The 21870-nt window shown below is 40.8% G+C and overlaps 2 protein-coding genes across 6 annotated transcripts in view; one reads left to right on the top strand and one right to left on the bottom strand.

The window, feature by feature from the left end:
* Positions 1–1506: 1506 nt before the first annotated feature.
* On the bottom strand, positions 1507–2342 carry dctpp1 (dCTP pyrophosphatase 1). Its single transcript, XM_019271781.2, has one exon. It carries the CDS (start codon positions 2210–2212, stop codon positions 1658–1660), a length of 555 nt encoding a protein of 184 aa, XP_019127326.2. The 5' UTR covers positions 2213–2342; the 3' UTR covers positions 1507–1657.
* Positions 2343–2388: 46 nt separating this feature from the next.
* Positions 2389–21870, top strand: part of gatb (glutamyl-tRNA(Gln) amidotransferase, subunit B) — a 23646-nt gene continuing 4164 nt past the window's right edge. For 2 of the 5 annotated variants that reach the window (XM_027283388.1, XM_027283389.1), the window contains exons 1-10: positions 2389–2613; positions 3994–4147; positions 4235–4348; positions 8932–9130; positions 9667–9789; positions 9913–10026; positions 12361–12445; positions 14833–14877; positions 15265–15457; positions 15708–15841. In XM_027283388.1, coding sequence (XP_027139189.1) covers positions 2507–2613; positions 3994–4147; positions 4235–4348; positions 8932–9130; positions 9667–9789; positions 9913–10026; positions 12361–12445; positions 14833–14877; positions 15265–15457; positions 15708–15841 — 1268 coding nt within the window. In that variant the 5' untranslated portion in view covers positions 2389–2506. Of the gene's footprint in view, positions 2614–3993; positions 4148–4234; positions 4349–8931; positions 9131–9666; positions 9790–9912; positions 10027–12360; positions 12446–14832; positions 14878–15264; positions 15458–15707; positions 15842–16449; positions 16609–16826; positions 16897–19461; positions 19569–21870 lie in introns of those variants that run through there. The other 3 variants (XM_027283391.1, XM_019271780.2, XM_027283390.1) reach the window with 3 other exon arrangements.

Raw genomic sequence — 21870 nt, 5'->3', positions numbered from 1 at the left:
AGTGTTACAAGCTCAAAGTAAATCAATACATCACTGCTCTGTGGAAGAGCAGGTCATTCACTAATCTTAAGCTCTTCCAGGTGTCCATTGGCGAGACACCGAAACCTAAAATTTCTCCTGATGATTGGACATAGGTGCATGGTAGCTCATTGCATGTGAAAGGGTGAATAAGCGGCAAGTCCTTTGAATAAAAGTGTGATATGCAGTCTGTCACTCTGCAAGTTAATAATGACATATATTACATTTCACTTTTTTCAGACAACCTGGTAATGCTGAACCTTGTCAGAGGTGCATTTGAATTGTATTGTGTTACACTGACAGGTGTTCTTATACCGTGGCTAGGCCACCTCTATCAAAGTCAGCAGACAATGTATTAGAAATACCTCAGTAAAATATAATTCTTTAGACTACCGCCTACAAAATGACTATGACATAGAGTTAGCAGCTCGCTAAGGGAGTTTCAGCAAAAACTGAACATTACAAATGTCGTGAATTGAACATTATCTGCCTTACAGTGACTTCCCATCATGTTCAGGATTCATATAAGGTTTATCTTTTCACATATTGAACCCTGCACATGCAGGCACCAGAATACATCTTTGATATGCTAGTTTCTTATATCACAAGTGGGAAACTTAGATCTTCTGACCAGGGCTTACTGGTTGTCTCTCGCACACGAGTAAAAACTAAAGGCGATCATGCCATTGAAGTGGTAGCTACAACATGACAGGATGCTCTTCCTGTAGACCTATGTTCTGCAGTCTTTTAAAAAGCAGCTCATTTATTCAAACTGGCCTTTCTCTGGCTTACTGTTTAATTTCCTCATGGTCTATTATTGCTTGTTTTATTATGGTTTTATTTTATTTATATTGCTCTGTGAAAGGTGCTACACTAAAACTTATGAAATTCATATTCACTTTAGGTTTATTGCATTATTAAACCATCAGTCTCAGGTAGGTGTACCTTATAAAATGTTAATTGAGTGGTGTTTATTGTAGCCAGTGGTGCAGTGGTACCTAGAAAAGTGAATATATTCCTAGTTCACTCTGAAGAACACTTCTAAATGATGAACATCAGAGAGGGGTGCATGTAACCAGAAAACAAGGCACTGCTTCGATCACATCCATTTTAACTGATTGACAAATGAGTAGAAGATACACAGGACAGAATTAAAGCAACTTTTACTTCTGGAAACAATGTAACAGTTGTGATGTGAACAACAACAGAAGGAGTTGATCCAACCCTGATGGGAAAATGAGGATAAAACAAAAACCAAATAACATAAAAAAAACATTGACAATGAGTCAGGACAATCATCTGCTTCACCTCCACGACTTTCTCACGCACTGTACTCTTACAGTAAACTCCTAAAATGTTCAGCGATAAATAATATTTTCTATGAAGACTATGCATGGTCTCGTATTTACTCGGGAACCTCAATGATCTGACTAAAAACAGGATTTTAAAAGATAACCTCAATAAAATCCAAACATACATTCCACAAATGTGGATCACAGAAAATACACAAAAGTTAAGAGCAATCTTAAAGTTGAGTAACAAGTCAACCCAGAAAAAAAGACATTTCACCCAGGGATTAAATGTTCAGCAGCAGGCCACAGTTAAAACTGCAGCATCCAGAGTCCACAGACACCCAAACTCAGTCCTTGTATTCAGTGTACTTTTTGGCCGATCCGTGCACTTTGCTGGCGGGGTATTTCTGTCGGTTTAGGGCCATTTTACGGAGCACCGCTTGGGGAAGATCGACGTGACACTTCTCGGCGAGCTCCACCAGGTAGATCATCACGTCGCTGAGTTCGTGCGCCAGGTGCTCCCGCTCCGATTCGGTCCAGTCGGGTAGACCCTCGGCCACCTCTCCACGCCACTGGAAGAGCTCAGACACCTCGCCCACCTCTCCGACCATGGCCAGCAGCAGGTTGCGGGGCTGGTGGAATTGGTTCCAGTTCCGCTCGTCCGTGAACTCCGCTTGCATTCGCCTAATGTCCTCAATGGTTGGCTGGGAGCTGAAGGTGAACCTCTCATCCCGCCCGGCTCCTCCGTTCTGCAGCTTGGAGTGAGAGGATGCCTCGGCGGCGGCTCCGTTTACCACAAATGAGTGTGACTTGTTCGTAAAAGCGTCGCTGCTGCCATTTGAAGACACCGATGGCACGTCGCCGTTTAACCCACATGCTTCTTTTCCGTTTGTAGCCATCATGGTGTTTACGTTTATAAGCGGTAGCTCGTTAAAACAACTTTTGAAGCTCTGTAAACAACCAACTCTTCACCTAGCATGTGGAGAAGTCCCGCCAGTGTCAAGCCGGAAATGACGCAGCTTATGCCGGAAACCTGAATCTTGCCAAACCTGGGCTTTGTAGTTTTAACCAGACAGCTAGCCGCGTTAGCGCACATATTAAATGTCACTTTTAAAAAACTACAGCTCCCAGTGTTCGTTGGAAAGTTACAACATGGCCGCCCCCCTCTGTTGCAGCAAGTGAGCTGCTACATAAACATGAACAAACAAATGTCAATGTTGTGTCCAAAGGCTTCGCGTGTCATAAGACGGATAAGCACGTCGAGTTTACGATGCGACAGTCAACCGCAGCCGAGAGCCAAAAGGTAAGCGAGGCTGCTGAGGTGGAATAATCTGTGTTATGTTGCCGCTGAGCTGTCTCCGTACTGACCTGTATGACAAGGTGTCCTGAAACGTCGAATACTCTTTGTAAATATGAAGACTCGCTAACTTACTGAAGAAAAAAAAAAAGCTTTTTAAAATGGTATTGAAGTTTGTCAGGTTAATTATATATAGATAAACTAGAAAACAGGTTAAACTGTTTGATTTAGCTAGGGAAATGTGCTGTTGCTATGGTTACCTACAGTTGCCGCGCTTTGATTTAGAACGTCAGTTAAAAGTCGGTTAAAGTGTTTCCCTCCAATTTTAAAGTGTTACTGCAGTGTTTCAGTCATGTAGGTCACTAAAAAAGACATTTAGAGCTGTAGATGCTGCGATATACTCAACTGAAGTCCCTAATGTAGACCGAGTTTCAGAATCATTGCGTACTACATCCCCCATAATGCAACTCCCAGTTACAAAGTTACCAGAGTTAGTTCCTCAACATGGTGCAATGCTTCTACTACTACTGCACCCATTCATACACTGGCTGGCAGGGGCACTACCAGGGATTTTAAAGATATCACAACTGGGTCCCACCATCACACCCAGGCAACGCCAACCATGTGCAGTTTCTGTAACCACACCTCTACCTGTGTAGGCTTCAACTCTCTTATAGTCCGATACTAACTGTACGATGTCTCCTGACACTGAGCTGTGATGATACATCACTGTGCAGTCATACAGGAAACATTGTGCATACAGATAAAGTGTTTGTTTAATTATAAATTAAATGTTCTATTAAAATCCATAAATGATATGTTAATAAAAATGTAAACTAATGTTCTAATGTCCCTCAGAATCGTCCTAACTTTTTGCCCCCTAATGGCGCCCCTGCTGACTGGCATTCGTTGCCATGCAAAGTGCCAACTCATCATCATCCAAAAGTGAATCATTCACACATTTACACACCAGTGGTACAACCGTCAGGGTTCAGTATGTTGCCCAAGGACACTTCGACATGACCTGCCAAGCAGGCGTCGAGGATCGAACTGTAAACCACGACCTGCTCTACCTCCAGAGCCCTGCTTCATATTACCAATTATTACCAAAAAGCCAATTAGAACCAATGAGATTTGGATATTATTTACTCTTTTGCCTGTATTTCTTTTGTGCGTTGTGTACCTCAAAAGCACAGTCAAAAATCCTACATACTGACTTTTTTCAGTAAATTTGTTTAGTCATTTTTCCACTGTGAGCACACTACATACTCATAATGTCTGCCAGACAGAAACAGTAGGCAGGTACTTTTCTGGCTGATTTTTGTCATCTCTACTCTGCCTGTATTTGCTTCTGTCTGTATCATATCTTGCTCCTCTCTGCCTCAGTGCCCCCCAGCAGCTGGTTGGAGTTGTGGGTTTGGAAGTCCATGCGCAGATAAACTCCAACACCAAGTTATTCTCTGGCTCATCGGTTCGCTTCTCGGCACCTCCAAACTCCCTGGTATCATTCTTTGATGCATCATTACCTGGGACATTACCTGTAAGTGTTTAAGTCAAACAGATACACTGTTTTTTTTATTTTTTGGATCGCCGCCTTGTCTGATATCGTCCTCCTCTGTGTCCCCAGGTCCTGAACAAACGATGTGTCGAGGCAGCAGTGATGACAGGGTTGGCTCTCAACTGCACCATAAACAGGAAGTCCCTGTTTGACAGAAAACACTACTTCTACGCTGACCTCCCTGTGAGTTTGTCAGTCTCTGTCATCACTTCCACAGAGTGATAGCACAGGCGTTAGTGAGTGTATCTGACAAACAGCAGTGTAGCGAAACACCATTGTCCTGCACATCATGCTATATCTTTGCTTTCGATTTCACATAAGCTGCCCTCGTCTGCCTCCAGCCTCTCCGTCACAACACTCCCTGTGAACTCCGGCGGCCGTGAGCTCTAATTGAAATAGCAAGCAATTCATGCTGAAGCAGCAAAAATGCTATTTGCCACACATGCAGACGGATGACACCGACAGCTGTTAAAGACAATGACCTGTGTTTTTTCACTTACCAGCTCATTTCCTTCATTGCACTTCTAGCTTTTACATTATCCACAGGTCATTTACTTCTCCATGCCTTCGCTGGTAATTTGGTGACAGCTTTCTTTTTATTCACATAATTTGAATCATGATTGGAGTCGTAAAAAAACCAAGGCTGCTGCTGTGTAACTGAACAATTCCGGGTGTGATAAGTTCGATTATGAACTAATAATAAGAGATTAAAATTAAGCAGTCATTTAAAAAGAACAATTTTGTGATCTTAAGATGACTCTGATCTTCAGTAGTTACTCGTAATGGACCAGCCATTTTCTGAGAGTAGGCACTGGTGGTTTCTAATGCTGTCTATCCCATTCTCATAAAATTACCACCGAGTCCATTCCTTTAAAGCAGTCTTAATGAACTAATTTATTTATTTTGTCCATTTGAAAGGAAATAAAACAAACTTCTATATATAAATAGAACACAACGTTGATATATTATTCATGTATAGTTGATATGGTGAACAGAAGCAACATATGCAGTCATTTGCAGTCTTATTTTTGTCTAATTTATTCATCTAAATCTAATATTTACTCTCCGTTTTTGTCTCCGCCAACTCCTGGGGGAATTATCTGGCTCTTAAGCTGTAACATGCTAGACTAAAATGGTTCCCAACCTGGGGATCCTGACCTTCACTAGGGGTCGCCAAAGCTTCACATGGTGGTCATGAGGCCTTCTTGATTTTAAGGGTGTAAGAAATCGTTTCATTTCAGTGGAGAAAAGTAAATGAAGTTGTTATTTTTAAAGTTTAGGTCATTTTTTTATGATCCTTTAAGAAATGAGATTGGGAATCACTGCTCTTCTACGCTCACAATCTGCTAACTTTGTTTGTTTGACATTTGGTGCTCGTTAATGAGCATGTAGTGGATTTTCACTGAAAATAGCAACCTGCTGTGGCTGGAAATGATGTTGATGAACCTACAGAGAATTATGACCTGAATCTGCAGCTCCCCTTGGCTTTCACGCAGCTTTATAGTGAGTTCGGCTCATTGTTTAGCTGTCTGGCCGTTTTGGTTTGCTCTCATACTGTAACTTAGTTTTTGGTCATAGCAGGCCAAAAAAAAAAAAAGCTCTAAAAACCCACTTTACACCACCCGCTCAGCAGACAGGCACAGTTAGCAACTAGGTGGGGAACGTAGTGGAGCATTAAGCAGCTAAAGAGAGGTAAAGAGTAAAAACAGGACTCGAAATGAGAGTGAATGTTGGACTTACATTCATCAGGTCACCAGAGACATGAATCGAAATGAAAGCTAATGTTGCTCTATAACAGCTTTATGTTTATTTCTGCTGGCCCCAGGTAGTATATAAGCATTTATTGCAGCTTTAAATTGTTCTTATTGCAGTTTTACCGACATGGTATTTGAGGAAACAGTCCTATGTGAACGTGTGAGACAACATGCCATATGAGGTGAATAGCAATCTGGTAAGGAAGTGGTAGAGGTATTCATACAAAAAAAAAACTCTTTTAACAGTGATGTTTCCATTTAACAAGTCTCGCCCAAGTGATGTTCACTTTGCTCTCTATAATGGAGTGCTCGCATGGCAAGGTTTCACTACCCCTCAGAGCCCGGGGTAATTTTACTGCCATTATGAGTGACATTTTAAGGCTTAGATGGAACAGACAAAATGTCATGGGAACTCTGCAGTGACTTGGCCTACAGAGACCTCTTCTCATGAATCTATAAATTGTCAGAAGAAACGTGTTAAGAGAATTTTGAGTTTTGAATTCTCAAAGTCAGTCTTTCCCTTAGTAGGATATTATGCTAACACAGCTGTTGGCAAGGTAATGAGAAGAATAATTATGGACTGAAGAGCTTAAGAGACCGATTTTCTTTTCCTTTGGTAGTGGTGGTATTTCATAGAAACTGCCCAAAGAAGTGGCTTAAAATGAAAGTACTCTCATTCATGAAAAAGAGCTTTCACTGGTATTTTGATCGCAGCCTTTTAAATGACTGTATTGACCTGAAGCTAACGAATGAATGATCTGTTTTTTTGGCATTTCTAAATAGTTGCTGCTCTGATTTCTTGACTTTATTGTGAAAATGAAACTGATAAGGCGTAATTGAGCACAACAGTTTTCTGTAGATCTTCATGGATTAGAGTTTCTTCCCATTTAATATCTCACAGACTTTCTGGTTATCATAAAGTTGCAGCAGTTCATATTTTAATCACCGTGGTAAGGGATACATTATCCCCCTCCTCAAAAAAAGTCCATGTATCTTGAAATTCCAGCAAAATCCCCTCCAGAAGTGCCGAGATTACTGTTGGGTTTCTCTTGCTCCATTGTGTGTTTACCCATGATTGCATCACCTCCTTTGGAATAATTCTCAACACACACAGCAGGGACGATAATACCCGACTTTTTTTTTTTTTCTCCAAACAAACTCACACCAGCAGGTCGAGTCTGAACCTTAATTTGCGTTTTCAAATTGACTGTGTGTCCCGTGTACGATACCTGCTGTTGTTTGTTTATAATTATTTCGTTTGTATTAGTCTGATCGGCTGCTCAAGAAGACGACTGTGTGAAATCAGTTTGACAAACAGAAGTCAGAGCGGTTTTAATTATGCAGATCACATTCAACCTAAAGTTCGACTGTAATCAATGCTCATAAAACCAAACCAGCAGCAGCAGGACGGAGGGAGAAATTATCCCGCGCTTGAAAAATACATTTGTAAATTGTGTTGTACATTATTGATATGTTCCACTAGAAATCCCTGATTGCATTTTGTAAAACACCACAGTTGCTCATTAAATGATTAATGTCGTTGCCCAAACAGCATTCCTTCTTTTCAATTGAAATAGCAGGCAAGACACACACATAAAGTGTTTAACAGTCCTTTAATAATATGCGTCAGCAGCTCCACACTAACCTACCAGCAAAAAAACAAATAATTACAATTTCCTTGAGATATTAGATCTGCAAATAAACAGACATGGCCTCGCAATTGAGACTCTGACATATGTTTAATGAGAGCTTTAAAATGTTTCTGTGCCCTCCGTGGGTAGCTGAGAAGAACATCAGTGTGCAGGCGCGAGTAATGAGATGACCGACCAGTTTGTTTAGCCACTTTGAAATTAGTCAGAAAATGACTCAGCAGCTTGCAACACGGAAATGGGTTTTAGAGCATGTGTGTGTGTGTGTCCTAATCGTGTACAGTATGTGAGTGTGCGTCTGTAACTTTGGATGTGAAAAGAGTGATGAGTCACAGGAAGTGTTCACCTCACTCCTCATTAGGGCTCAATCTGCTGTCAGAGGGTAATTGGGAGAAACTTAATACAGCTCCCAGGATCTTATTAACAACAGACTTGCTTCATCCTTCGTTATGCAGCAACGGTAGTTGATTTATTATACAGTAAATGCAAATCGGCTTCACTTATACAGATGCTCCCTGATGTACAGTACGACGTGCTCGTGCTTCAGCAGGCAGACACCACATTTTCAATCGCAGAGACAAAAAAACGTGAAAAGATTAAGTAAGAAAGCTGATAAGCTGCAACAGTATGAACAAAATCCAGCAGATTTAAAGATTGAATCCACCAAGAAGAACAGAAATTTATAAAGCAAATCCCCAATAATCTGTTTTTTTTTTTTAAACGGAGGGTGATTGATTGTGTCGATCAGACACATTGTACAGAAAGCCAGCAGCTCCCACCCTCCAATCTCTTCTCCCGCAGCCTCGCTCTCTTTAGCATAAGTATGATTAATGTGTAGGTCCTGTCATGTGGTTGCCATAGTAACGTGGGAAATTAATACTCGGGGCAGTGGATACTTGCATGAATGTAGGAGCAGGTGAAATATTTATTCTTTTCTGAGTAGAGACCTTGAGAGCCAATCAGTTTTTTTTTGTTATTTAATTGATGCCGTGTGCCTTTATCTTTACGTAGACCCATGACACTGACTGCGGCACACATCATCGTTCTTTCACTGAAGTGTAGTGGATTTTTATGACTGAACTGAATCACTCACAATTTTCTGAATCACTCACATTATTTATTTTTTATTCATATTGCAAATTTCAGTATACAAAATAGATACAACAAGCAATGAACAAAGGTTCAGACAACCGGCGTCATACTATGATTAACAAAGACCCTCATGTGTCACTATGGACATTTATGTCATACATACACTGACACGGTAGGCTCTATAACCTTGCTGCCCATACTTGTACAGCACTGAATTTTCTCTGATGCATTTCCCCCTTTTTCTTTTTCTTTTTTCTTTTACAAATTTTAGTCCGGATACCAGATCACTCAACAACGGCAGCCCATTGCAGTAGATGGCACGCTGACTTACAGCCTCCTCGGAGGAACAAAGAGGAGCCAGGTGATCAGAAAAACTGTCAACATCAAACAGATTCAGCTGGAGCAGGACAGCGGCAAGAGTCTCCATGACGACCTCCGCAGCCAGACACTCATAGACCTCAACAGAGCAGGTAGCATGTCAGAGAGCGTTAGGCTGTTATTTGTCAACAAATCCCATGGAAAGCAACAACAAATTGATCTGGCCAATGTGTGGTCTGTGTAGCCAAAGCCTCATATAGCTTATTCCTCTGTGCCATAGACTCTAACGCTGTTAAAAACACATCAGTGAGCCACACATTTGCACCGGGTGACATGTTCCTTCATCACTACAAACATGAGCTCTCTAGTTTATCAACTAGTCGGTGCTTGTGGCTGAAAATAATCCCAGATAAACGCATTATTTACTGCTTTGAGTTTTCTTTAAAGTATAGTGTTCAGCTGTTTGAGGAAATGACTTAAACTTCTGAGAGACACTGTTTTTGGTCTTTAATGATGTGTTGACAATAAGAAAAACATTTTCTAACACCAACATTCTCCTTTTATTTCTGTTCAGCCAGACATTATTCTATATATATATATAAATTGCTCAACAAAAGGAGGTTTTTGCTGCAGAGTTTCATGGGATAGATACCCTAGAGTAAAACACAGCTGTCTTCACATGCGTCAGGTGTAGGTCTAATGGAGCTGGTGATGGAGCCAGACATGAGCTGTGGAGAGGAGGCTGCCGCAGCTGTCAGGGAACTTCAGCTCATCCTGCAAGCCCTGGGCACCTGTCAAGGCAACATGTCTGGTATGGAAATCACTCTCTGTCTCTCTGCCTTCCGCTCTGTCTTTTTTTTTTCTAAGCTGCCATACCTCTAAACTCCAAACTTATTTCCCACTCAGTGTGAATCTTGTTCATCTTTCTCCACAGAGGGCCAGATGAGAGTAGATGCCAATGTGTCTGTCCATAAACCGGGTGAACCCCTGGGCATCAGGGCAGAGGTGAAGAACATCAACAGCGTTCGATGCCTGGCCAGGGCTATAGGTAAGCAGCGTATATTTAGGGAGGTACTTCTATCACACTTTCATCTGAATGTGTCTCAACTTAGAAGTCTGGTAGTAAAAAGTAAGAAGTGGTACATTCAGTTGTAGGATGTAGAATACTTATTTGCTTTCGTCTAGAGTTAAGATGAGAACATCGTTACCACTCTACATGTCTGTACACCAAATATGAAGCTACAGACAGAGACTGGAAACAGGAGGAAACGGCCAGCCTGGCTCTTTACAAAGTTAACAAAATTCGCCCACCAGCCCCTATAAAGCTCACTAATTAACATGTTGTTTCTACGCACAAAAGCACAACAACAATTTGCCATTTTACAGGGCGTTATGCACTAGTGGGACCAGTAAACTTCCTGGGGTTTCCACTGGTTGCCTGGAAACTGGTTCTGGCCGAGAAATAGTTCGGCAGGTAACACCCCCATAAAACAGCAAGTTACTTTTACTTTACTTGAATATTTCCATATCATGATTCTTTATACTTCTCTACAATTCAGGGGGAAGTCTACTTTTTAGTCTACAGCTTTAATTAGTTACTAGTTATTTTGCACATTGCAGAACATACAAAACATATGATAAGATAACACAGACACAGAGAGAACATTAGATCTTTTTTTTCTTGCTGTGAGGCGACAGTGCTCTGCACCACTGTGCTGCCCTTCCAATGGTATAATATCTAATATTATAACACCCATATTTCTGCATTATGAGTGCTCTTACTTTTGATACTTTAAGTACATGTTATCATACTGTTATATACTTTTACTAAAATAATGTATTCAATGTAATTTGATTACATCCAAATCATGACAGAAGTTATTTTATGACATTTTCCATATAGAGCAGGTTTAGAGTAGAGCTCTTAATAATAGTAATTCTCACCATGCTCAAGCACTTGGCAACAGTGGCAAGTAAAAACTTCCTTTCAAGAGGCAGAAAAGCAGCTCATGGTGGGCTGCAATCTGCCGCAACCAGTGTAGGAGTTTTACTTATTATGGAGTATTATCACTGTGTGTTCTTGCTACTTTTACATAAAGTCTGGAAATTCTGAGATTTCTTTCAAAATACATTAAAAATGTTGGAAAATAGTTGAGATTTCTTTCAAAATACATTAAAAATGTTGGAAAATAGTTGCTGAATACATGTAAAAAGACTTGGAACAATATATTACTGAAATGTGGAGTTAGAGGTTAAAACAGTTTTTTTTACCAGTTTTCAGTCCAGGACTTTTTGGGCGGTCCTAAAGGGTGGCTCGATGACACGCTGAGGCCACTCTGAGCATACCCCTGCACCTCTAGCAGAGAGATAGAGATTAATTCATCTCACTCAGTATTTCAAAGTTAGTCACGTCATTTTCTGAACTCATCTGACACGTTTCAGTCGCTTCAAAACTGCTGCTTGACTGCTCCCACAAGTTGGTGTGGCTTAAGCACATTCAGTGGACACGCCCCCACAGTCCTGGAGCTGAGAGTACTGCTCATTTTTACCAGATTTTGACACCTAATTTCATAAACATGTTTTAATCATTTCAATTTGGCTGGGTGGTTAATAACACTTTATCTTTTTTCTGACAAACTCAGAACACATATTCATTCTTACTTTACACGGACTTCAAGTAAAGAATCTAAATAGTTGTTCAAACACCGGAAAGGTGCATATACAAAGAAGCCAAGAGAAACATATGCATGCTTTTTCTGTATCTGTCAAGTGTAAGAGAAATGTCACATTGTATTACTTTTAAAGATATAATCTGTTTTATTTTTTAAATCTAAATAAGATTATTAGATTTATAAAGAAACATTAAGACAGGAAGCACAGTTAATATTGACAGTAACTTGTGAAGCGATAGTTTCAGACTGACAACCAGTCACAAACAATTAGCTGTGCGATAGCAGCATGTGAAGCGGAATGCTGTCCTGCAGCTGCTCACTTAAAGAAAATCATAGATTTCATGTCAACTTTAACTTCGGCGACTGTTGATTGAGCTCCCCTTAAAAAGCTGACAAAGAGCCACAGCCAGAAAATTTCAGCATCTCACATGCAGGTTTTTTAAGCATGGTTTGACATACCGTGCGGCTGTGCTGTGAATTATTTATCAATAAAGTTGTATCACATATACTCCGCTGCTGAATTGGTATTTAAAAGTCATGGAGAAAAACATCGTTCATCACAGTTATAATGTGGCAGCAGTCAGAGACCTGAGGATTGCCAGTACATCACAGCAGATGTTTGGCATTTACCACAAAATTACATTTGTGCACACTGGTGTTATTGAATAAACCGTCTGTATTTGTGCACATGTTCTCCCTTACACCACCAGACTACGAGATCCAAAGACAGATCGAAGTTCTGCAGAGAGGGCAGACGGTGCAAAACGAGACCCGGGCGTATGATTCCAAATCGGGGTAAGAGGATAAAAGAACAGGGCCTCGATGCCAAGCTTCAGCCACTACAACAGACCCTGACTGGGATCCCTGCCTGGTTCATTAGTCCTGAGCTTTGCTGAGGAAGAACCATCATGGTAATCATGATGAATAGAGCCATTTGGATGCCGCCTGCCATCCTGTGTTATCTGTGAGCTATGTGCTACTCACAGGTTTATGAGCTCACAGAATGAGCCAGCTTGCACACAGCTGAGGCCTTGATCATCTATCTTCTGGTGCTCAGCCGCCTTCTCTTGAGGCCTTGCATGTCCAAGGTACATGTTGAAGTGCATTTATTAGACCATGATAGCCTGTGATTGGCCCTTTTCTTCTTGTTCCTGTGAGGGTCCAACAGTCCAAAATCTGAAGATACTCAGTTCACTATTATGGAAATAAAGTTTAAAAAAAATCGCATTTAAGATCCATGATCTAGTCTGGCATTTTAGCTCAAATAATTATTTATTTGATCTGTTTAATAACTAACTGATTAATCAGTTAAAAGTATCTCATATTTTTGCTGCAAATTCCAGTTCATTTTTTTATAATATACAGTGTACAGTTTGAACACACCTTTTTATTTAAGGGGTTTTCTTTATTTGTATTTTTTTTTCCTTCATTGTAGATTAACATTGAAGACATCAACATTATGAAATAACACATAGTAAGCAAAGCAAAATCTAATTTATATTTTAGATTCTTCAAAGTAGCCACCTTTTGCTTTGATGACAGCTTTGCACACTCTTGATTTTCTCTCAATCAGATTGTCACTGTACAAGTGACGTTTACACAGAGAGTAAAAAAGTGACTACAGAGGAAAGTGACTAGTGTTTTCAAGAATGTCAGAAGCAGCAGTCGTGGTTATTGCAAAAAAAGAAAACAGCCCTGTTGGAATATGCATTCAAAAGTCTGATGGCCTGATAGTAGAAACTGTTCTTCAGTCTGCGCCTGCCTGACAGTAACAAGGAGAACAGTCTGCGAGCTGGGCGGCTGTGGTCCTTTTAAGATGCTGTGTGCCTTCCGCAGGCACCGTTGATGGAAAATGTCCTGTATGGCCAGGAGTCTGTTGCAGATGATGTTCTGTGCCTGAGGTATTCACCTGGAATGGTTTTCCAACAGGCTTGAAAGCACTTGTTGGCTGCTTTGCCTTTATTCTCCGGTCCAACTCATCCCAAACCATCTCAATTTTGGATGATTGTGGAAGGCGATCTGACACAGCACTCCATCACTCTCCTTCTTGGTCAAATAGCCCTTACATAGCCTGGAGGTGTTTCTTGGCCCAAGCAGTTCTCTCCTTCTCTTATTGTTGCCTGAACTCTGTAAAACATCTATGTGGGCCCTGATCTGAGGTCCTGTTTATTTGTGAGGCTGTTGACTGTGATGAACTTATCCTCTGCAGCAGTGGTAACTCTTGGTCTTACTTTGCTGGGGCAGAGCCAGTTTCATCATATGCAACTGCACATGATGATACATTTAGAGTTCTTGATATTTTCTGGACTGACTGACCTTTACATTTTAAAGTAATGATGGACCGTTGATTGTTTTTACTGAGTTGAGCGGTTCTTGTCATAATATGGATTATTACAGTAGTCGAATAAGACTATTCACCGCATAGAACTGTGTACCAACACAGGTGATGGTCTAATTCGCAAAAAGAAAGCACGAAATTACACTGACTTTTGAGAAGGCACAACTATTAATTGAAAAGCTTTCCAGGTGACCTCATCAAGAGTGTCCAAAGCTGTCGATGGCTACTTTGAAGAATCTAAAATCTGAAATATATTCTGGTTTGTTTAACACTTTTTTTTGTTTACTGCACAATTCAGTATGTGTTCCTTCATAGTTAGTCAGCATTAATCTAAAATGTAGAAAGTAAATAAAAAACAAAGACAAAAGCATTGAATGAACAGGTGTGTCTAGACTTTTGACTGGTACTATATATTTAGACGTTTCTGAAAGTTTAAAATACTCTTCTTTTTTTTCCACTTTGCTTTTTTTTTTGCACTGACAAGCAAAACAAAAAAGAATTACACAACTTTCAACAACACAGAGGGGATTAGAGCTTACATCCATTAAGGTATATTAAGTACATTTTTACTGTACTGTTGACTTTAATACAACAGTTTATACATTATTATAAACAAAATTGCTGATGTTTAAACTTAATCCATTTTTCCCATTTTCTGTTAAACACTCATAAAGAATAAGTCATTTTTTCCATCATGAATATTTCCTGTACTATATCAAACCACTGACTCTGTCTGCATGGGACATATTCTTGTGATAACCTTTCTACTCGCTGTGAGTAGAACTTGTAATTCTTTATGACTCAAAATAATATTAAGTCATGATGTGTGCATGTTTTTCTCCAGGGAGACCATTCCCATGAGGGACAAAGAAGGTCTTCAGGACTACAGGTGAGTTCTGTGCATATCTCTGCTCACTTTGTGTTCACTGACGTGCAGTTATGATAACAGGAGAAGATCTCACCCTCAGTGGGTACTGAGAGAGAATGAGAGTCTCTGAGTGGCAGCTAGGTGGAGGGAAATAAACAGACATCACTCAAGGTGTGCACCTCAGGCGTGTTCATGTGTGTGTGCTAAGGAAGGGGAATGATAGATGGATAGGTTTAAGGCTGATGGAGTCAAATGATTAGGGGAGTAAGTGAAATGTGACAAGTGTGGTGTCAAGAGGACTATTAGTATCTCAACAAAAGCCAACCTTCTCGTCTCTAAGCTTATCTGTACTGCTGATAAAGCATTTCTCCCTCCTTTTTTGTCCCCACTCACCCGCCCTCCCTTCAGGTTTATGCCAGAACCCAACCTGCCCCCTCTGATCGTGTATGAGGATAACGCATCGCTGCCCACTGGCATTGATGCATGCCAGGCGGTGGTGGTGCACAAGATAAGGGAAGGGCTGCCAGAGCTACCCGGTGTCAAAAGAGACAGGCTGGTGCAAACGTACGGCATCCTGCCCGAGCACAGCTTCACTCTGGTGGTGAGTTTTATAAGTGGTTGAAAGCAACCAGTGACACACACACACACTAAATCTTTTCAAATCTCTAAATCTCTTTCCAGCATTTTTTTTTCTTTTAACTGCCATCTAATCAAGTCCAAGCAGAGTCAGCTTGGATGCAGTTGAATCCAGGAGGCAGATGTGTATTGCTGGACTCTGCTGGGCTGATTTGATCCCAATTAGATAATACGCACGCGAAGCGATGAAACATTTTCATGCCGTTTTGTCGCAGAATGAGGACGGGCTCGTGGAGTACTTCGAAGCGGTGATGAAGGTGACCAAGAAGGAGCCGAGGAAGGTGATTGGCTGGGTGACAAATGAGCTGTTGGGTCACCTCAAAGAGAAAGACATGAGTGTGAGCCACAGGTGAGACACACACAGACACACCCGCTTTTACAATCATCACATGATGACCGTCATAGATCATGAGTGCTGTCCAACTCTGATGCCAGTTCCTAGAAGTTAGATGGCAGGGACCCCCTGAGCCTCTTGTGATAGGCCTGCTTACTTTGTTACATTTACATTTAGTCATTTAGCTGATGCTTTTATCCAAAGCAACTTACAAAAAAGGGAAACAAGGTACAGTGCAACAAGGTCAAGGTGTTAGAGCAGCAATAAGTCCTACTCGTACAGTAGATAGTAGTAGGTAGTGCTGGGAGAGGAGGTCCTCTCTGAAGAGCTGGGTCTTCAGGAGTTTTTTGAAGGTAGAGAGGGACGCCCCTGATCGTACGAACTGTTAGAGCGTTCCATCAACAGGGAACAATGGACGAGAAAAGTTTGGATTGCCCTAAACGCAGGCATCAGGAGGTAACATACCAGCTTTGTAAGCAAACATTAGCAATTTGAATTTAATGTGGGTGTCTACAGGTCGCCAGTGGCGTGGAGCCTTTTGCATGCTGTATCTAAAATGTTGAAGAAGATGGTTACAACTTGAGAGTCAGGTCATGAGATACTTTTCCCTATTTTTCGGTTAGATTTTTTCCTGGTGAAATACTGAATGGTTTTCACCCAGAGGGCCTGATAATTCAAGCAATCTGAAAAGAAAACACGATCACTTGGAGCAACCAGACCAGGCCCGTCTGGGGACCTTTCCCCCTCCGTCTCTTTTTCCTTTTTAATTTCCTGTCATCTCTTCGCTGTGTCTGTGACCATGACTTAAAAAATACCTCAAAAAAATACTTCACTATTCAAAAACTAGATCAACAAGAAACTCCAGGTGCGGTCTGTGTCTGTCAGGCTTGTCTTTATTTTAAGGTGTCACAAGCCGCTGCTTCAATGTTTCATGTGTAAAACTGATTTCATGTAAAAAATGAATTGTCACCTAAAAATGATTTATTATATCTTCTTTCAGATTCTATCAGCTTCATATCCTGTAAATCCTGAGTAAACTTTAGTCTGAGAGGCTTCAAGAAACATACATGGTGCAGATGGTAATACCTATAGATAGATTTGGCGTCTCTTGTTCTGAAAAAAATCAGCAACAAGCAGAGCTCTGTGGGAAAAACTAATCCCCTCATGATAGACATGAACATTAGATCTTAGTTAAATCAGAAATGTAGCACATAGGGGAGTTTTGCCAGCAAACTGAGTTTGAGAGAGGAAAGCAGTCAGACCAAGATGTGCCTGGTGAACTTTAGTGTCCAAAAGCAGAGGAGGCAGGAAATAGCACGGGTTGTAAAGAGAAGGGCTAACAACAGCAGTCCAAAAGTCGTAACTCACACAGAGCTTTATCAAACATTTTAAACTCTGTCAGTGTCCTTCGCTGTCCTTGCACTTACTGCAGCTGAACAGCGTTCTTTCTTCTCCGCTGCTTCTCTGCTTGTGTTATTTCACAGCGCAGTTATAAAACAAGCCTCGCAATATTCGCCTGTCAATGTTCGGTCTGATTGAACTCTGTGCAAAGCGAAGGAATTCATGACCACAGCCAAATCTGTCTCGCCCCACTTTTCCACTAAGCTAAATCCAGCCTGACTGCACCACACCAACAGCGAGGAGTATCTATGATGGCCTTGCTGCACACCTGCAATAATATGATCTGATCTAATTAGTCAGTTTATACCCACAAAACTGTGAATGAGCCAGTGATCGTCAAGCGGGAAGCTGGTCATTAGTGCTCCTAACGATATGCTTCATATCTAGTGACCTCGCATTACATTCAGTCAAACAACAGCAGCAGTGTAAGGCAACAAAATCGTATTAAGAAACTCACTTCAGTTGAAAAAAAATCTAATTTTGGGGTCGCTGCTGATTCCCACCCTTGACACACATTAACACACACACAAACCTTCAGTTGCTCTTGGCTCAATAACATATGCCACTAAAAATCTAAGTTATTGAACTGCGTCTTCTCTATTCCCCAAGAAGATTTTATCTGGATTAAACAGCATTTAGCCACAAAAAAAAAATAGTACGGAAGCCTAAAGCAGCCATATTTTCAAACATTTTATTCTTTTGTTTTCCTGAGATAACATCATTAACTTGAGATCTCAAGAAAACAAAAGGATAGACTAGTATATTAAATCATTGCATTTAGTGTAACAATGACAGAGGTGCAGGAGAATATTGCAATCGCAATGATTTAATATACTAGACTTTTGTTTTCTTGAGATCTCAAATTCATTATAATGTTATTATATTATAATATAAGTCTTTTTATCTCAAGATTTCAAGAAAATTATTCTGTTATCTCAGGATAATATTTGTAATTTCGAGATTATGGCCTAAATAACTTTTATCCCGTTATTTCGACATGACATGAATATTTATCTTGCTATCTGGGGATAAAAACATTTGTTATTTTGACACAATGACATAAATAACTCAAGATCTCTAGAAAACAAATGATGTTCAGAGTAATGTTTTTATAATCACACTAATATAAGACCTTGGTTGAAAATGACAGCACGTCAACCTTAGTTGACTAAAATAGTCTTATCCATGCACCGTTCATGGTGCTGGTCTGGTTTGATGGACATCAAGGATTATTAGATTCTCAGTGTTCACAAATACACTGATTAGACCAGTGCGTGCTATACAACACTAACATGTGTGAGTTCATAAATCATCTAATATTCGCTGAATTCTTTGTGTCTGACGATGAGAAAAACAGACTGACAGCACATCAGAGGAAAGCCTGTTCTGACAAATCCAATTACATTAGTGAAATCATTACTTTTTGGAAGAAGGTGTTGTTTTGATCTCTCACCGCGAAGGCTCTCTGGAACACGGTGGATTTTTGTGATGTTCCATACTTGGAAAGAAGTCTTTTGACATTGTTACACAAGAGAAAGTTGCCAAGTACCTTTCACACTTCAAAAAAACCATTGAAGATGCCTAAAGCCACCGCTATGAAAAAATAACACCTTTGTCTCCCACTGTTTCTGTTTATGGCATACTGTGCGCTAAATATCAGAAACTCATCCAACTCATTTGTTTGCCGCAATTTTCTTAAAATGGCAGTTTGAAAAGAAGAATGAGGCTGATCGGACGTATCAGGACTTCAAACTTCAGCTGTTGAATCAATCAGACTTGTTTTAGTTTCACTATTGTCAACTCTTGAGAAATATGATAATTTCCCCCGAATTAAAATATCTGCTCATACAAGACGGTTAGGTTGACAAACAGAGAAGATGCTGGAGCTTTATTTTATCTACCATTTCCAGACGTGTTGTGACGCATTTGTGTGTGAGTAAACCACAAAGTAGCTGTTGTGTTTATTGATGCGTAATGTCGCATTTGGTTTGACTGAAAGGAGGAGAGTCAAAGAAAAACAGAGAGAGGCCGGCGAGACGGTTAAAAGTGCAGACAGAGACGAAACAGAACAATACTCAGAAAAACATTTGAGTGCATGTAGCCAGAAGGAATATGTGGCATCTGGGGCGTAAAATATAAGGTGTTGAAGAGTTTCACAAAGATGCATGTCTGCGTCCATATGAGACTGTCAGTTTTTATCTTACTGACCGTAAATGTGCCGAAACTTCCTTTAGCCCCTCTGACTCCAAGCTCTCCAGTAGGATAGATGAAAGAAGAAACTGGTAAGCATATCAAAAGGACTGTCTGGAGTCGCTTCCGGTCGACGCTCGCTCACAGGCCTGAAATGCACACAACAATACAAAAAAAAGTCTTTTATAAAACAGTTTTATCGCTGATTCATGTTAATTAGCCTAATAAAGCACATCGAAACATCAATATTATTAATCCTTGAATTAGGATATGGTTTTGCCTGTTCGTCTACGTAGCATGTAACGTTGGTATCTATGCCAGTGTATAACATATATCGATACAAAATTCTAATAGTAACTCCTTAGTACACCACAAATTTGTCAAATTAGGACATAAACCCCTGGAACATTCGCTCAGTCGTAAGGTTGTGTCAGAGAGGAAAACAGAATGCTCGAAAGTTTGTTGTGTTGTTACCGTTGGGCCGAGAGGTCAAAAAATCAGTTTGTTATTTCGTGTCCTGACAGTTTGGCCAGCCTGAGAGGTGAACCTCCGCCGGAAGCGGAGTCCACAAGCAGGTCTGCAGCCAGACCCCTCCTCCTCAAGCACATGGTCAGGCAGCCAGAGAGGTGAAACTCCAGACGTGTCATGAAGAGCTCGTTCGGGCGCTGAGACAAGCCACTCTTTTAGGGTTTCCCCTCAGAAAAATTGGTGGGGTGCTGGCAGCTGCCGAGGAAACTCGCCGACCGGTCCGGTGGCTGATTTGTGGCAGGGCGGTGACATGTGATGCCAGACCTATATTAAAAATGTGAAAACAAATAATGAGGCTTCTCTATTTCAGTCGCTCTCAACTTTTTTTTTTTTTTTTCTGACGTGCCCCCACAGCCACATGAACTCAAGACCCTCTCACTGACACCATCCAAAGACCCTTTACTCCACAGACTATAACTCCATGAACAGGATGTCATTTAACAGAAACTAAAAATGTGGTACAGTTAGAAAAAAAACAGTTTTAAACCACATTTATTCATTTACTTTAACAAACTATGTACAGTTTATTCATTAGTTTCATCTATCTAAGATAAACATATAAACTATAATATACTATATATGATAAAGATAAACTTTAATGGTCCCACATCAGGGTACTCAGTTGTCACCAGCTCGCATACACAAAGTGGATAAAAATTACTCATAATCAAGAATATATAAAAAGGTCATGAAGTCATCTGGAGTTGAGTTGGACAGCTGTAGGAATAACGACCTTGGCAGCGCTCCTTCTTACATGGTGGGAGTGGCAGTCTGTTGCTGAAGGAGCTGTTTAGGCCCCACAGTCTCATGCAGGAGGTGAGAGGAGGTTCCACGATGGATGATGGATATCCAAATTCATCTGTGGAGTCAGGAGGCAGTCCAGGACGGAGCGGGACCTCTTGACCAGCTCTCCGCAGCAGATAATATGCAGAGAAGATTGATGGACTGTTTCAAGGTGGTATCAGTACTTTAAACATTTAAATGTTCCTTTAGCACTTAAAGCTACAGTACTTAAAGTTATTTCACCTTTAGAAGTTCATTTAGTACTTTAACCAAACAATTTTATCTCCTCGGCTCGCTTGTGAACTTGAGGATGACTTGTTGATGAGCAGCTTACATATTGTACATAAATTTTATAAAGACTGTATCACACCGTTTGGTAATCTTATTTGGCTGTTTATTTCCTTATTTAACAAGTATTTGGATATGTTTTAAATATATATTTTTTAGTAAGTTAATTAGTTCCATGTGCATCTGCCAAACAGAGTCCCCCCGAGGTCCAAGTACCCCCGCGTTTGGGAATCACTGCTCTATTTGACACTGAAAAACCGAGTTTGTAAAGATGGATACTTTTCATCTATTTTTTGTGTCTTCTGAGGAGATTTAGCTGAGATGGCTTGTCTGGCCGCGTGCGCTGAAAAAACGCTCTTCCCTATTTTATCTAACAGGCTTTGTTGATTCAGTTTTGTCTGCTAGCCTGGGAATAACAAGAGAACCTCGGAAAGACAAACACTTTAGTCAAATCATATATGTTGTGGGATCTCTCCTGTCCTTCACTCTCGTCCTGAGACTCTCACCTTTCGCTCTCCCTCCCCCTATTATAGCTCGAACTTCAGTACACCTAAAACGTAAACATTAGCCATCATTAATCCCAGCCCATCTCCCTTCCTGGCTGAGCTGCTGGAACCCAGGAAACGGGACATCTCGTCTCGGCTGCCAAGCAGTCAGTCAGCTGCACAGGCCACGCAAAATCCCCTTATCTGTCATTAGCAAACACCCGAGCTTAGGCGTGGTGGCAGTGCGGGGGCTGTTCTTTACCGGGGTCTGCGGGGTGTGCGGTCGGTCGTCTCTTTGTGCCATGTGTATGAGGGAGGGCACTCGTTTGCTTGAACGGGCAATGCCACTCAAAAACGCAGTAGGCGCAG

The sequence above is a fragment of the Larimichthys crocea genome, chromosome X, assembly GCF_000972845.2.
Source record: "Larimichthys crocea isolate SSNF chromosome X, L_crocea_2.0, whole genome shotgun sequence".
Taxonomy (NCBI): domain Eukaryota; kingdom Metazoa; phylum Chordata; class Actinopteri; family Sciaenidae; genus Larimichthys; species Larimichthys crocea.
Note: the sequence above shows the minus strand (reverse complement) of the source record. Positions and strands in the feature narration are given on the sequence as shown.